The sequence below is a fragment of the Lissotriton vulgaris genome, chromosome 7 (genome assembly GCF_964263255.1).
Source record: "Lissotriton vulgaris chromosome 7, aLisVul1.2, whole genome shotgun sequence".
NCBI lineage: Eukaryota > Metazoa > Chordata > Amphibia > Caudata > Salamandridae > Lissotriton > Lissotriton vulgaris.
Window position 1 is genome coordinate 696,136,573 of NC_141695.1, and position 17,014 is coordinate 696,153,586.

At 46.2% G+C, this 17,014-nt stretch overlaps 1 protein-coding gene and 1 pseudogene across 3 annotated transcripts in view; both read right to left on the reverse strand.

Annotated features, from left to right (window-relative positions):
- BPTF (bromodomain PHD finger transcription factor) overlaps positions 1-17,014 on the reverse strand; it is a 1,660,779-nt gene that overhangs the window by 746,820 nt on the left and 896,945 nt on the right. For all 3 annotated transcript variants that reach the window (XM_086930929.1, XM_086930930.1, XM_086930928.1), the window contains exon 21: positions 7,131-7,257. In XM_086930929.1, the coding sequence (XP_086787055.1) occupies positions 7,131-7,257 (127 nt within the window). The remainder of the gene's footprint in view (positions 1-7,130; positions 7,258-17,014) is intronic.
- LOC147702280 (5S ribosomal RNA) lies at positions 15,491-15,609 on the reverse strand (annotated as a pseudogene).

Below are 17,014 nucleotides of genomic sequence, written 5' to 3' on the forward strand. Positions count from 1 at the left end.
TAATGTGCGAACAAGTTCCGCAGCAAAGCCTGCCCAACCTGAGCATCTGCCCTGGCATCAGAGTCCAGACAGTAATGCTTAGCACAGGTATGAACCGACTTCAAAGTGGCTGCCTTGCAGATTTCAGCATTCGGCACGTTACGGAGCAAGGCCGTCGTGGCAGCTTTGCCCCTGGTGGAATGAGCCTTAGGCTTACCTCCTAAGGTCTTATTAGCCTTTTGGTAACATAATTGTATGCAGGACACAATCCACCTAGAGATGGACTGCTTAGAGGTAGCAAGACCCGTCCTGACTGATCCATAATTAATAAACAACTGGTCAGACCTACGAATATCTTTGGTTTTATCCAGATAAAATTTCAACACCCTCCTAACATCCAGGGAATGGAGAGACATTTCCGCTGGAGACGAAGGATTCTGAAAAAACGTAGGCAAAGTTATGGTCTGGTTGACATGAAAATCAGAAATAACCTTGGGAAGAAATTTAGGGTGAGTACGCACAACAACCTTAGCAGCATGAAATACAGTATAAGGTTCAGTACAACACAACGCCTGAATTTCACTCACCCTGCGGGCCGATGTAATGGCCACGAGGAACGCCGCCTTCCAGGACAGGTGCTGCAACGAAGCCTTATGAATAGGTTCAAAAGTCTCCTTCATCAACCTGGACAGCACCACATTCAGTTCCCATGAAGGCGAAGGAAGCCTGACAGGAGGGAATACCTTCTTCAATCCTTCCAGAAAATCTTTGATCACAGGGATCAGGAAAAAGGAAGTCTGTGAGGGGCATTTCCTGTAGACAGTCAATGCAGCAAGATGAACCTTAATGGAATGAACATTAAGGCCAGACTGCGCCAAATGTAAAAGGTAAGGAAGGATGACATCTTCCTTACAGGTCGTAGGGTCATGGTTCTTAGACTGGCACCAGATACAAAACTTCTTCCACTTGTAAGCATATGAAGTTCGAGTGGAAGGCCTCTTAGACTCCTTCAGTATGTCCATGCAATCCTCAGGCAGATTCAGATGGCCATATTGCACTATCTCAGGAGCCATGCCGCCAAACTCAAAGACGAGAGGTTGGGGTGTAACATCCGTCCCCCGAACTTCGTGAGAAGGTCCGGCCTGCACGGCAGCCGAATGTGAGGAAGGAGAGACCGGTGAAGCAGGTCTGTGAACCACCACTGCCTGGGCCACTCCGGGGCAATGAGTATCATCCGAGCCCTGGACCGGGCCAGCTTGATGAGCACCGCCGGAATCAGGGGAATGGGAGGAAAGGCGTACAGAAAGCGGTTTGTCCAGTTGATCCATAACGCTTTCCCCAGCGTCCCCTGCTGGTAGTACCTGGAGGCGAAGTCTCTGCACTTGCTGTTTTCGGCGGTGGCGAACAAATCTACGTCTGGAGTTCCCCACCTTGCGAAGACTTCCCCTAGTACTTCGTCGTTTATGACCCATTCGTGGTTTTCCTGAACCAGTCTGCTCAGTGCGTCTGCCTGAACATTCTGCACACCTGGCAGATGGGTAGCCGTTATCGTCAGTCCTCTATCTAGGAGCCAGTGCCAGATCGCCTGCGCCTCCTGTGACAGAGTGCGTGATCTCGAGCCCCCCCTGCTTGTTGAGGTAATACATCGTGGTGGTATTGTCCGTCTGTACAAGCAGGGAGTTGGTCTGGAAGGACGGAAGAAAGGCCTTCAGTGCCAAGTGAACAGCTCTGAGTTCCAGGAAATTGATGTGATACGTGGCCTCCATCGGTGACCACGTTCCTTGAATCTGTAGGTTCCCGGAATGCGCCCCCCATCCCAGGAGAGAAGCATCCGTCACGACAGTCTGCGAGGGAATGTCCTTGTGGAAGGGAACCCCTCTCAGGAGATTCTCCGCCGAACACCACCACTTCAGAGACTGAAGAGCATGCAGAGACAGTCGTATCTTGTTGTCCCAAGATCCTTTCCTCTGATCCCACTGGTCTTCCAAGCACTCCTGCAGCGGTCTCATGTACAGTCGTGCGTGTGGCGTCAGGAAGATACAAGAGGCCATCGATCCCAGTAGAGAAGACACCGTCCTCACTGTTGTAGATGGAGTTGTCATAAGAGCCTGAGCCTTCCGAAGGAGAGATAATCGTTGCTCTTCCGAAGAAGACACGCTTGCTGACAGCGTATTGATGGAGGCTCCCAAGTACTGTATGCATTGGACCGGAGTCGGGACGGATTTGGCCATGTTGATGTGCAACCCCAGCTTGTTCAAGAGAACGCACGTCTTCTGGAAGTGTGCTCGCGCTTCCGAGAAGGAGGATGCCTTGATCAACCAATCGTCCAGGTACGGGTAGACAAACACCTTGTTCTTCCTCAGGTGTGCTGCTACCACCGCCATGCACTTCGAGAATGTTCTCGGCGCAGACTTTAGTCCGAATGGGAGTACTGTGTATTGATAATGATTGGCGCCGACTTGGAACCGCAGGAACTTCCTGTGTTTGTGTGCAATGGGCACATGGAAGTAAGCATCCTGTAGGTCTATAGCACATAGCCAGTCTCCCTGTTGCAACTGAGGATAAATCTGATGCAACAACAGCATGCAAAACTTTTGCCTGCGAATCCATTTGATGGCCTGTCGCAAGTCCAGAATGGGCCTGAACTCGTTCTTGTCCTTCTTGCGAACCAGGAAGAACCGGGAGTACAGGCCTCTTCCTCTATGGGACAGAGGCACGTCTTCTATCGCCCTCTTCCTTAACAGGATATCGGCCTCCACCTGGAGCTCGTGCAGCTGAAACTGCGAGCTGACCGGAGGAATCGCCGGAGGCGGGCTCGTGAACCGAAGACTGTATCCATTGCAAACAATATTCAGCACCCACTTGTCCGGAGTAATTTTTCTCCACTCTGCCAGAAAAAATTGAATGCTTCCCCCTACCGGAGTGGGTAACAGATCCAGGGGAAGTAGGTTCCTAGGGCCTAGACCCAGACTGGCCCTTGGGCGCCGGAGCCGACTGCTGGCCTTCTCTGCCCTTCTGGCGCTTCTGGAACGGCTTACGGAACTGTTGTTGATGCGACTGTCCCGAAGCTTGGCCACGCCCTCTGCCTTGCCCCCCGAACCGCCATTGGAATGGGCGGTACGACTTATTCGATTCTTTAGGCTTCTCAAGGCCCACAGCCGTGAGCGTTTCGGCCTCCGCCTTCATGCGGGCCATCTCGTCATCCGCATGCTTCCCGAAGAGGGTCTCGCCGGAGAATGGCAGGTTGGCTACCCTCTGCTGTGCGTCCGGTTTCAGGGACGTAAGACGGAGCCAGGCGTGACGTCGTTGGTTAACTCCATTGCAAAACCCATGAGCTGCCAACAGGGAAGAGTCCGCTGCAGCGCTGATAATCTGGTTCGCCACCAGCAACCCTTCATTCAGCACTTTCTGGAAGTCCTCACGCTTCTTGCGAGGTAAGTGCTCCGCAAACTGCTGGAGGGAGTCCCAGAGGGCGCGGTCGTAGCGTCCCAACAGCGCCGTGGCACTCGCAGCCTTCATAGAGGTCGCCGATGTTCCACATACTTTCATCCCTGCTGAATCCATCCATCTGGCCTCCTTATCCGGGGGAACCGTGGATGACGGGGTGGTGGCATGTTGTTTGCGGGCCGCAGTCACAATCACAGAGTCCGGAGGGGGTTCCGCTCTCAGAAAGGCCGGGTCCGAATCGGGAGCCCGGTACTTTTTCAGCAATCTCGATGGGGCCGCCTTCATCACCGCAAGGGTGAGAAAAAGGACCATAGCCGGTTCCTCCAGGCCCGGCACCAGAGGCAGGAGTGGACGAGACAGGTGTTTCTGATGCAATGTCTCAAAAATGACTGAAGTCTTAGGTGTAGGCACCGTCAAGGATATGCCCAACTTCGCAGCGCCCCTTAAAAGGACATCATGGAACGCCACCAGGTCATCAATCGGGGACACCCTCGTGTCTGGTGACCCTGACAAGGTCGGAGAATAGCCCCTGGTACCAGAAGACCTTGTGTGAGAGCGAGAGTCGTGCCTCCTACGGCGGCGTCTCGACCGCGTGGACGATCTGTGTCGCGATCTCGCCCTCCTCCCAGAGCGAGAGCGAGACCTGCCAGCCCGTGGCCGCTCCACCGGTTTCCGTGGTGGGGTCTTCCTTGGCTCCTCTCGGGGTTTAGGTTTCGGCGTCCCCTTAGGAGGTGTAGGCAAAGGAGGCAACAACGTGGACCTCGGCGGAGGAACCACCGACCGAGGGGCCGGCCCATGCGGAGGAACTGGTGGCGGTGGACCGCCTGGCGGAAGCGGAGGGTTGGTGGGATGGTCCTCCTTAGGTACAGGCGGAGGTGGCGACCTAGGCCGAGATGGTGTGTACACCTCTGAGTACACCGAGCCTGGTGACCCCTTAAACGAAGGGGGCTGAGATCCAGCCCCTTCAGCAGGTGATCGCTTCCTCTTGCGTCCTCCACTAGAAGCAGTCTGACTTCTGGGGCCAGAATCCCTCTTGCGCCGTTTAGGAGAGGCAGAACGACTCCTAGATGCCGACCTCTTCCTTCTCGGCGCTGAGCGTCGCTTTTCTGGCGTCGAACGTCGCCTCCGCGACTCCGGCGTCGAACGCCGCCTCCGCGACGTCGACCTCTTCTTCCTCGACGTCGAACGCCGCCCCGCGACGTCGACCTCTTCCTCCGTGACGTCGTACGCCGCCTCCGCGACGTCAAACGTTCCGTCCTCGACGACGAGCGTCGATTCTTCCTTCTTGATGCCCTCGACGTCGAGGAGCCCCTTGACGTCGACCAGTGCTTCGACGGCGAACGGCGGTGTCGCCTCGACGGCGAGCGCCGATGCTTGTCACTTCGTCTCCGACGTCGATAGGAAGACTCCGACGTCGACCTCTCCAGGCCCTTCGACGTCGAGCCGTCACGCAGTCTCGACCCGGAGCCCCGGGGAGAAGGGGAGCACACCGCCATCATCCCTCTCGACGGAGACCGTGACCGTTTGCTGGACTTCCTGCCTCTGGGGAGACCCCCAGAGGCCTCAGCAGAGGCAGAGGGAACCTTCCCAGCCTGCCCAGACCCACCTGCAGCCTGCAGACGTCTCTCCTCAAGGCCTGAAAGCCTAATCTTCAGCCTGTCCCTCAGAGTCCGAGCTGTAAACTGCTGGCAGATGACACAGTCTTCAGGGACATGATCTTCAGGGAGATAGACGATGCAGACGTTGTGTGGATCACTCTTGGCCTTCTTCCTTCCACATGCTGGGCACTTATCAAAAAGACCAGGCATTTTAGAGCCCTAAAACGCCTGAACCAACACACAGAAGAGAAGGAGAACACCAAGAAAGTAAACTCAAACACTTTTAAAAAACAAAAGTGCCAAAATATCCAATAAACCCTTGAAACAAGGGAGAGCTCAATGCCAGGGTCCTGTTAGCAGGAGCCGGAAAAAAGAACTGAAAGTAGAGGGACCTGCTATGCATTCTGGGATACTGGGAGAAAGTTCTGGAAAGCTCTCTTAAAGACACAGTATCCTATTTAAGCCACATAATGGCAGCCTATGGGGCTTGTCTGTCCATGCCTTCCTCTCTATCATTCCAGAGTCTTTTACTGGTGGAGGCAAGTTTCTCTATGGCAGAAACTGGGCTGGCTGTGTTGTGTGTGGTGTTATTTGGTGGAATTTCTAGTTGAAGTACTGGACAGTGTAGCCTGTGGATATAGGCTGCATTATTTGTCTTTAAATTCTCTCTTAAGTGTCTTTGCAGTTTCTGCATGATTTGACAACTTTAGAGATTATTTTTGATTGCCGGGGTCCACGCACATGGGCGGGACTATTCACTAGATTATGACTATACACAGAGATCCCCTACTACAGAATTATTGTTCCACTCCAAATACATACTTCGGTCAGAATGATCCAGATGTAGGCATGCTTACGTCTGTCAGCTAACATATATACAAAGCTCTAGTCTATGAAGAAACAAGCTAAAACTCTCAAATACTACCAGCATTAACTACAGTAAAAGTATAGATTATAGGGAGGGGAGGTGTGAGGCAAGGAAGATGCTGCCTAGTAGGAGACATTTATAAGAGTGTCGAAGACAAGGTGTTAGTGGGTGGCTAGATAGCCAGGTTAGAGTCAAAGCAACCTTTAAACTATCAATTAATCAATAAGTGGTTTATACAGCGCACTACTCACCCATTAGGGGGTTCAAGGCACTGGAGGGGGGACAAGGTGGGGTGGGGAGGGTGTTAATGTGCAGCTCAGATAGTCATTCGAATAGCCAGGTCTTGAGGTCTTTCCTGAATTGGTTTAGTGTCAGGCTTTGTCGGAGATGAAAGGGAAAATTGTTCCAGATCTTGGATGCGAGGTAGGAGAAGGACATTCCACCCGCTCTGTTCCTGTAGAAGTGTGGGGCGGTGGCTAAGGAGTGGCCGGCTGAGCTGAGGTTTCTCTTGAGGACATAGAAGGAGAGGCGGTAGTTGAGGTATTGTGGTCCGAAGTTGTGGAGGGCCTTGTAGGCATGACTGAGCAGCTTGAAAGTTATTCTTCTTTAGACAGGGAGCCAGGGGAGATCACAGAGGTGTTGGGTAATGTGGTTTTGCCATGAGATATCGAGGATTAGTCTTGCTGTGGTGTTCTAGATGGTCTGGAGTTTGCGGAGGAGTCTTTATTGATTCCAGCGTACAGGGCGTTGCCATAGTCCTGTTTGCTGGTGATGAGGGCGTGAGTAACCTTTTTCCTGGAGTCGCAGGGTACCCATTTGAATATTTTCTGTAGTATGTGGAGGGTGTTGAAGTATGCAGAGTAGACGGCGTTGATCTGGCAGTGAGGGATGAGTCCAGTATGATGCCGAAGTTGCATGCATAGTCTGGCGGGGTAGGTGGGTTTCTGAGGGCGGGGGGCCACAAGGTGTCGTCCCATGCTATGTATTCCATTTTCCAGCAGTTGGTAACCAAGTGCTCGCTGCAATAGGAAAGCCTGTTCCTATTGTCTTGTCAAGTCTCTTTACTCTGCACCAAGCCTATGTCGATGCTATGACCCAGTTTTACATATATGATCAACTCGAAGAAGATTGTTTCCGAAACATTCTAGAAGGAACATGTAAGCAAAATACAACAGCAATTGCCAAGGCTATGAAAAATGACATAAAACAGACCCAAATATTATCTGAAATGAACATACCAGCAGGAAGAATATTCTGTTGCATCATTAAAGGAGTTCTGATGATTGTCTTTCCCATCGGGGATGGCTGAACTGGGGCCCTTATCACAGTCATACTAGGACGCAACTGAGCTCCTGCAGTTATAACCTACAAAGAAGCAGATCAAGTGCAAAACTGTTAAGTTAAATTATATTTAAAACAAAAGCTGTCAAAAGGCATGAGGAGGAAAACACAACAGATTAATATTAGGGACAACGTAGTGTTCACAAACACTGCTACATTATTAATTTCTATACTAAGGCAGTAATTAAATGACATTCATCAGTATATCATGTGCCCATATCGCTACCTGCATCAAAAGTGTTAAAAGCTTGCCGACTCTAGAAATGTAATTTCTGCTGATTTTTTAGGTTTTACCTTGAAAAAATATAGTTAAAATTGTCTCCGAGTTCATCAAAATGATGACCTAGACGCATTTCGGCGGGCGAACCGACTTGCTCACTACGTCAGGTAAGTCTGCATGATACTGCTTATATCTACATTGTCGTAGCGCAAAAAGGTATTGGTTGTCAGAGCAACCATCTGATGTTCAGAGACATAGAAGAATTGGTTTGTCCACCATGATAGTGCAGAATGTAAAAAAAAAACAAAAAAGGTATATATTTACTAGTTGTTGAAGCTATATATAAACATCCATAAATAAAACAATAACGGAGAGGTGTAAAACAACCGACGTACATTTTTGCATGCATACAGTTAGTAAGGAGTGCCCTATTTAGTGCTGTTTGCAGTGAAGGAGACATAGAAGAGTTACAGCTGCTTAGTTTCCCTGAACCGTCTTGAACATAAAGAGAAATACTCTGTGTATTAATGCCGGATTTATAAAAGCGCTTGCAGTGTTACAAGCACGAGGCGCATACAGGAAAGTCCTAATTCAATGTTAAAAATGTGTGACTGATGGGAGCACTGCTGCACTATGTCTGTTAGGTAACAGTAAGTGAGGCATACGGTATATGGAAGCAGCAGACATGTAATATGGCCCAAGTGGGCAAAAGATAGAGAGTCATTGTCTCCTAAAGTGTGCATGGTAAAACTACACAGTATTTGTCCTTGTCTGACTGTGAACTGTACATCAGTGTTTAAACAAGAATTAAAAAGAATTAATGTGCCCTCTGAAATAAAACATAAAATTCTTACATGTGAGAACCTAACGCTGGGGACAGAGTTACGGTGCAGAACAAGCGGCTATAATATTAGAGGTGTACATTCAGGGCCTCATCTGCGTTCATCCAGTTCAGGATTTTAAAGTATAGTAGAAATTTGTGCCGTGATTCTAGTCTTCTGAGTGACAGACATAGGTGCATGATGCGTCATCACGAGTACTTGCTCCTTCCACCAGCCCATATGCAAATTTGCATAGCTGGAGGCGAAGCAAGTACCCATGGCTGTGCCTTCCGTTTGTAAAAACGTCTGTCAAAAATGAATATGTTGTTTTTCAAACACCATTTTGCGATTTGAAATACCATTTTGGTGTGTTGGTACAGTCCTATGGGTCTTGTTCCTAGATAGCACTTAAGTGCATTCAGGCCATCTCTGTGTCTAATATTAGTATACAAACTCTGTACATCCAGTGTCGTAAAAACATAGTTTGTACATCCAGTGTCAAATACATAGTTATCATTCCATGAACAGTCATAGATTTTTGATAAAAAGTCCCCAGTGTCTCTGATATATGCAAGGAGTTCACGGACATGTGGTTGGAGAAAAAAAAGTCTATGAATCTGCTGGTATTTTCAAATAAGCTCCCAATCGCGCAGATGATCGGTCTTCCAGGGGGGCAAAAGGCATCTTTATGTATCTTGGGAATCAGATATAGTTGGGGTGTTATGGGGTATTCGTTTTTCAGAAAGTCTAGTTCTTGTTTAGAAATGAGCCCTACTCTTCATTCATACAGTGTCGTATTGAATTTTTCTTTCACTCCTATTATGCTTGTGGAACTGATGCAGCTGTAGCAGTCTCTGTCCTGTAGCGGTTTCATTGCCTCCCTGTTGTACATTTCTAGGGGCCATAGGACTACATTTTCCCCTTTGTCAGACCATCGTACCACAATGTCAGATCGTTTTTTTGATCTTTTGAACCAAGTTAGTATATTCTGTCCTTTGGTTATGTTTTGTTCTGATGAAATATCTGCTGTGCATTTTAGCTAGTTCTTTAAGGTCTTTGGTTACCTTGTCCGAAAACATGTCTATTTCGTCTGTGGGCATCATGGGGGTAAAGACAGATTTGGGTCTGAATGGCGCAAGTATAGTTTCATATATGTCTAACTCTGATCTAATCGCCACTTCCTTTGGAGATATTTGACTTAGCATTTCATTGAAGTCCAATTCTGCCATAGTTTTGAGTAGGCTCATGTCTGCCACACATAGAGTACCAGTGGTGGTGGCGTTTATGGTTTGTGTCTCATTCTCTTTTGCATTCCTTGTTAAATTGAAGAAATGTTTCTGCAGTTGGAGTTTGCGTGTGAACTGATGCACATCTACCCTGGTTCGAGTATGGTCAAAGTTTGTATTCGTGCAGTATAACAGACCTAAAGATAAAATTATTTTCTCTTCTAACGTCAAATCCATATTTGATAGGATTACTGTGTTGTCGGTCTCTATCTTTACTGTTATCTCCGTCTGTTCCTTCTGCATGTAGTTTTTGCTGCTTTTTGCGTTGTGCTTTCCCCATCTTCTGTACTTCCTTCTTCTCTTCTCTTTGGTTTGGTGTTTTGTTTTTTGGTTGATCTTGGCGTGTCGGTCGTGGTCGCAGGCTCAGGATAAGTTCTAACCGTAAAAAACACAAACTCTTGGACTGGTGTCGGTGCTTTGCGGTTCAGATTCCCACTTCCTGTACCTTCTGGGTCTGATTCTACTTCAGAGCTCAATTCTGATTCGCTTCTTTCAACCGGTCTCAATGGGTTTGCTACTGTGGAAGATAATTGCTGGCGAAGGTATAGATTCTTCCATTAAGGTAATCGTTTAGGTACCTTTGAAATTTCGTGGCTTTCGGTCTTCATATTTCACTACTCTTATTGTTATTTCCGCTAAGATTTGCTTTACGTCGTCTTGATTGTCTATTGTCTCTAGCTCTTTGCAGATCTCATCTATCCGAACCAATATCTTTTCAAGATCGCTCGTGGCGAATTTAATCAATATTCGTAGCATGTTCCTGGAAGGTAGCATTACGGGGTATGGGTTCACGTAGGTTTGTGCCACGAGAATCCTCAGACCCCTAGGGATTCGGCCCCCCGTCTAGATATCTTTTCAGTGATTTGCATTCCGACCACTTCGATACTTCGTTTTTCCACAGTTTTTCTAGCTCATGCGTTAATCTTTTAAAATCACTGCCTGCCGGAACCGCTCGTGATTCATTGCTAGTAGACGGTGTTTATCAGTGTCACACAATATATCTACAGCCGCCTCTTCCCGCTCCTTAACCCAGTCCTCGGCCATCTCTGGGAATTCTAATTCTTCTTTGACACCCACTGCCCGTATTGGAGATTACGGGACTACCTCCCCCATCAGGCACCTGGGGGGGACTCTAAACCAACAACAGACCACATTAGCTGGATTACCTGGAGCTTGGATTGCCCCACAGCGACCTCAAGGATCAGGATGCCCACTTCTGTGCAGTTTGATGAGCGCTCTTTTCACTGGATGTCGGCTTCGGGGGGCTCTTAGTTTTCCTTTTTGCAAAGACACTTCCTCTCGGATTCCGGCAGTGAAGAGCTCCAAATCGAGAAGGGTCACATTGAAGATTCCGGGAAATCTTTGTATATTGTACTAGTACTGATCACAATACAAAGATTAGATTAGATTAGATTAGGTTTTTGTAAAGTGCGATAGCTACCCGTTCGAGGAGAAGGTTCGGCCTCCGCACCTCGCTCTTTGAATCCTGGGGTTGCTAACTCGGAAGGCGTACGCCGACCTAAGCTGTCTACTAGGATGGTATGGGTTGATCAGGGTGTGATTAAGGGTTGCTCCTTTTCTCCAGAAAGCACGGTGGGCAATACACATGCTTTTAAACTCGATTCTTTCCCCGATAGGTAACCAGTGGAGGTCTTTTAGTTCTGATCTCACAGGTTTGAGACGAGGGATGCGCAGGAGGGTGCGTGCGGCACAAATTTGAATTACCTGGAGTTTTTTGAGTGTTGATTGGGGAGCTCCCAGGTAGAGAGCGTTCCCAAAGTCCAACCGGGAGAGAATGAGGCCCTGGATCATGATCTGTCTTGCCTTGAAAGGAAGGAGCGGAAGGATCTTACGGATGAGCCTGAGAATACCGATGCAGGTAGCTGATAGTTTAACTGCCTGGTGGTTGAATGTAAGTGTCTTATCCATCCAGATTCCCAGGCTCTTGATAGTGTCTTTGGCATATTGTGAAGTTCCACATGGTCACCAATTTTACGTAACATTGCTTAAACTATGATGTTTACTACCGTGTTTCAACTATGATTGCCAAATGCAATGTGACTCCCGTTTGTTTTCCGTTTCTGTACAGGAATGCGATATGAATGTTTACATGAAACGTCTATCTTAAATTGGTGACACGGCATCAACCTGAATATTTTCTTTATGTTTATGATCACGTGGTGCATTTCAAAACAAAGTATGTTACTTTAAATGAATGATGGTACTGGTAAGCTCCACCCGTGAGCAAGAGATCGGCAAATCTCGAAAAGCGTTGGGTGTTTTCTTCCGCTGATTAAACACTGACAAGCACCATACTACAATTGGGCTCCGACTCTGGTTTTTTCCGTGGGAAGGATCGTGACCAGGAGTGTGTGCATATTGAGGGGCTGGGGAACCCAGTCGTGAGCCCGCCGTTTGAAGTGGCTTAAGCACGCCATCCTTGCGTGTGTGTATTTAAAATAATTGCTTTTGCCCGCCTGACTCGTGGCTGCGCTGCATTGGGAAATCTTATCAGAGAAAGTAAAAGCGGGCTTTGATTTTCAAGAAAACCGCGCAACAACGGGACATCATCCAGTAATCTGGGATCACACCGGAGCGGATTTATCTATCAAGGACTGTGATATCCCGCCCTTTGAAGGGAGAACAGTGGCAGCCAGATACAGAGCAATACGGAAACATACGGTGCACACAACTACATACCGGCAGGTTAATTGTGTCAGTGAATATGGCAGAATCAAGAAACAATAGGAGGTTGGAAGCAGCAGCAAAACTCTTTACACCAACAGAGTCCAGTGTTGGGGAGGAAACAAGACCACCTGGTAAGAAAATTGATGAACTTAGATCATTATGGGATGCATTGTGGAAAAACCTTAAACGTGAGCAATCGCGCTGGTGGGAGGCGGCTGCCCTCACCAAATACCTAGAATGCAACAGGATACCGCGAGGTTTAAGGATTTTTGTTATACCCCGAACTGATCAGGGAGTGGATGGATAACAACCACGCATGTTCACTCAATATGTTAAAAATGCCCATTAAAAATGCTGAAAAGGAGTGTGCACAACTAAATACAGAGAATGAAGCATTAATTACGAAACTGAAAGCCAAATACACGGATAGTGAGTTTACCACTGAGATGGAAAAGATGAATAAACGCCTCGATAAAATAGAGAAGGAAATTAAAGAGAAAAAACAGAGGAAATTTCACCGTGATGAAATTGACTACAGTAAAGGCCAAATCTTAACCTTTGCCAAGCGGTATGACGTGATCAGGGATGCCGCAAAGAAAACCAAAGCGCATACGACACCTGGAATGAAGAAAAACGTGCCTAACCAAACTGAAACAATTCAGGGAGAATTGGTAACTCTGGATGATGAGAATGAGTCGGTTGAAAGTGATGTTTCTGAGCCAGCGGAAGCTATTCCAGCAAAAGATTAAATTTTAAAGGAGGTAGCCCTAATTGCCAAGGGACGTCAAACAGGCACCCCATCAAAAGGCGGACGCGGTAGAGGCAACAAGTCATTCGAGGCAGTGCAAAGTCCAGTGGGTGTCGTAACCAGAGGCAAGGCGGCAAGGAAGTGAACCCCATGACTGTGGTAAACCTTTCAAATCGTATTTTAACACTAATACAACTTGAAGTGCTGTCTAGAGGGCTATCATTCTGTCCTGCATCCAATTTTTACTTTTCCAATGCCCGTATAGATTTGTTTTGCTTTCCGCGCAAACTGAAGTTAAAGAAGTGGTTTGCGACCAAACCTCGACTGAGAAAAGATGTAACGGTTGACAAACCCAGTGCTCTAAGTGTAAATGATGCTGAACTTTTACAATCTGTTCAAATGCTAGCAGGTTGTGACAATGTCAGCGATAACGCTTTATTTAACTTAGTTGACACTGAGAACTCAGCCTTTTTTGATTGCTGGCATTTTTGGTTTGCATAACATTTCCGCATAAATGCAGTTACATAAAGAATATAAAATGGCGTAATGCACAATTATCGTGATATATTTCAGATGCACGTTTTGTTATAAATAGGTTGCCAATTTGATTGTATATTTTCTCAATGAATATAAATAAATATATACACTGATAAAATATGCCATACAAAAATATATTATTGATATATATATATATATATATGCATATGTACTGTTTCTCAAGCCATTTGGTGTTCGGACAGGGGATCTGCAGGTTGTTTTTCTTCAAGGAGTGTGTGTATATATATATATATACTTCAACTGTTGCAGTGTTCCAGCGATTCCGTCAACCGGCGGATTTGCATTTGGCATGGGTGCCGTTTATTGAAGTGTTTCCCGTGGTGGTTTTGAACTTTTTCTGGATGCCACGATCCACTGTGATATTACTGAGCTTAATTTGGAAGGACAACAGCACGGACAACAGCACGTTACTCACTGGAGTGAAACGGCTGGCACTACAAGTACCAACAAGCCCTTGCTAGTCCACGCCCACTGAGGCTGGGTTTTTGGAAGTTAAAAGGATGCTGCCAATCTTGCCCTGCTGTTGCCTTCAAAGCCTCGAGCCCCTGAAGAAGTGAAATACGAAATGCGTTGGGACTGGCTGCTGATATTTGTGGACAAAGATATGCTCACGCTGCTGCTTCCAGCAATAAACACATTTGGCAAAAAACCTACCTGTGATGTGGTGTCTTCCTCAACAGGCAAACTGTGTGGTTGGATGTTAGCGGCTGGCCTGAGCCGCGGAGGACACGCAGTCCACATCTTTGTGTTTACTTCCTGTTGGGGATATATACCACTATGTACATGCCTGATATTCACGTGAGCAAGCCACTGTGAGTGGCGAAACGCGTTGTGAAGTAAACAACCTGTGTCTACTCCTTACTGGTTGTGTTGTTTCCTGAGAGCGTGATTACTCGGAATAAGGAAAGGATCTATCTATCTATCTATCTATCTATCTATCTATCTATCTATCTATCTATCTATCTATATATATATATATATATATATATATATATATATATATCCACATATATATATATATATTCACTGAAAAAAACATAGGTTCTAGACCATATATAGTTATGTTTTTTTCAGTGAATATATATATATATATATATATATATATATATATATATATATATAAGCAAAGCATATGCATCAACATCACACATGCGTCAAACACATACGGAAATGTATCACCAGATACTCCTATTTGCCCCAGAATTCTACTGGCAAAAAAATACTGCTAAACGCAGGGCTATAAAACGTGCCCACTTTCAGTAACAAAGTCCGAGAGATGGAACGTCATTCTGAGCCCCAATAAGCTCAAAATACCAGGGTAAGCAAGAAAGATGGTCTCTTTTAAAATGTGTACAAATGTGAAATACATGGATGATGTAGAACAAAGGACTCACATAAAGTGCAGTTCAAAATATAAGTACAGCCCTAAACAACCGGCCCATGTGACACCTATGATACAAGACAATATAATAAACAAAGCATAATATTTATAGCTCTGAAACGTGGTAAAAATTACACCGCCCCAAGAAAAGGAGGGGAGAGAATTACGCCGCCACCACCACAACACTGCAGGTGATATGGCATAGGAAAATTGCTGTCTGTCAATCGGGATAATTAAAAACAAGAAAAGTCATAGATCCTCCCTACGTGAAAAATGCTGAAAGACATACAGTACATCTCCTCCTGAAGATAGGGAATGTAGATCAGACAGAACTACAAATATCAAGAGCATCCCAAAAATAGTTTGAAAAACTGGATGGATGAATGCACCAAACCGGTGATAACTTTGGGACAAGTTGGACCAATCACAACTCTTTGGCCACCAATATACCGCATTACAACAAGTAGCATGGATAGGTATTGCCAGTCTTTGAGGATATTAAACATGTCTATACTAGACACTGTTCTTTACCCTTAAGCAAGAACTCACAAGCAAATAGCACAGCACCTGATATTCCCACGCAGTCTACCATCCAAGTACTAACCATGCCCGGCCCTGCTTAGCTTCCGAGATTGGACAAGATCGGGAGCAGTCAGGGTGGTATGGCCATAGACTCCAACAAATGCAAAATGTAAACTCTGATTAGAGTGACGTTCAAACTTGCTTAACTTCTTTAACGTTCTGATGCACTAAAAATAAACACTTAGTACACCAAAGAAGCGAAAAGATATTGCCCGAAAACCACTGGTTCTGAAAAATTGTAAAATGCATGAAAATGCAACAGAACCATTTGAAAGGTCATCACAAGATTAAACTAGAGCTCTTAGCTCACTACAATAGTCCTTAGTAGAACATAACGAAAAGTCAGAGGAGGTCACAACTGTATAACAGAGAGATCCTATGGGAGAAAAATACACTACGAAGATAGTACTTCTGAAGAGCTATACAATAGCAACCCACTACTCCACATAGAGTAGTTGACATACCCATAAAAGGGATATAATCTTGAGACTAGCTCTTTATCAGAGATAATTGAAAATAAAAATAAACCAGCTACCCAGCTGCAAAAAGCATCTGGGAATTAAAGACTCAAACCCGGAGACTAATATTCTCATTATAAGGCAAAAGTAGTGTTTACACTCCAACACTACTAATTCAATGAACAAAAGAGACAAAGAGACCATGGCCGAGGACACTATAGAATAAATTAAACAAGACCTGATGAGGTTCAAACACAAACTGCAAGCAATGAGGCACTGGACTGTGGAATAAGCATGGCTAATAAATAAAATGAGCCCTTTAGACTCTCACAAACATTCTCTGTAAAGCTGGAATCACGCAACCAAGCATGCCTCTTCAGAGCTATTGATCTAGCCATAGCTCTGCCTACAGAATCTGTAGTGTCCATCACTGACCTGATAGTGAATTTGGCCATTTCAAGACTATCCTGCATCAGGTGAAAGAGTTCAGCTTCAAGTCCTTCAGGACGAGAAGGAAGTATTCGGTTGACAAAATCCCATAGGGCAAAAGAAGCCCTTCCAAACACACACAATGTGTTTAAAGATCATATGGCTGAACTAGTGGATGCCAACAAATTTCGGCCACACATCCTGAGCCATCGAGACTCCCTGCTTGCTGGAAGCAAAGGAACTTCCAAATTCAGCGAAGATGAAGCTGCCTGCACAACAAGCCGTCTAGCCTTAGGGTGTTGAGAAAGACAAACAGTGTCATCTGGAGCAGGTCGATGACTTTGTGAAAAGGCACACTCAACAGAGACTCCCGATGTTGGCCTTGCCCATGTTCCCAGAAGGTGGTCATATAGAGACTCTCCGAAAAGAAGCAAAGGCTCAACCCCATTGCCTGATTTAAAGACAAGGGGAGCGACCCCACACCCAAGAGAAGGGGTACCACAGGTAGATCAAAAGAGCAAAGTTCTCTTGGGAACAATTCCAATACACTGATATCAAGAGTATTCACTGATATTTATCATTCAACCGGACTTCCCATGCTAACTAATTC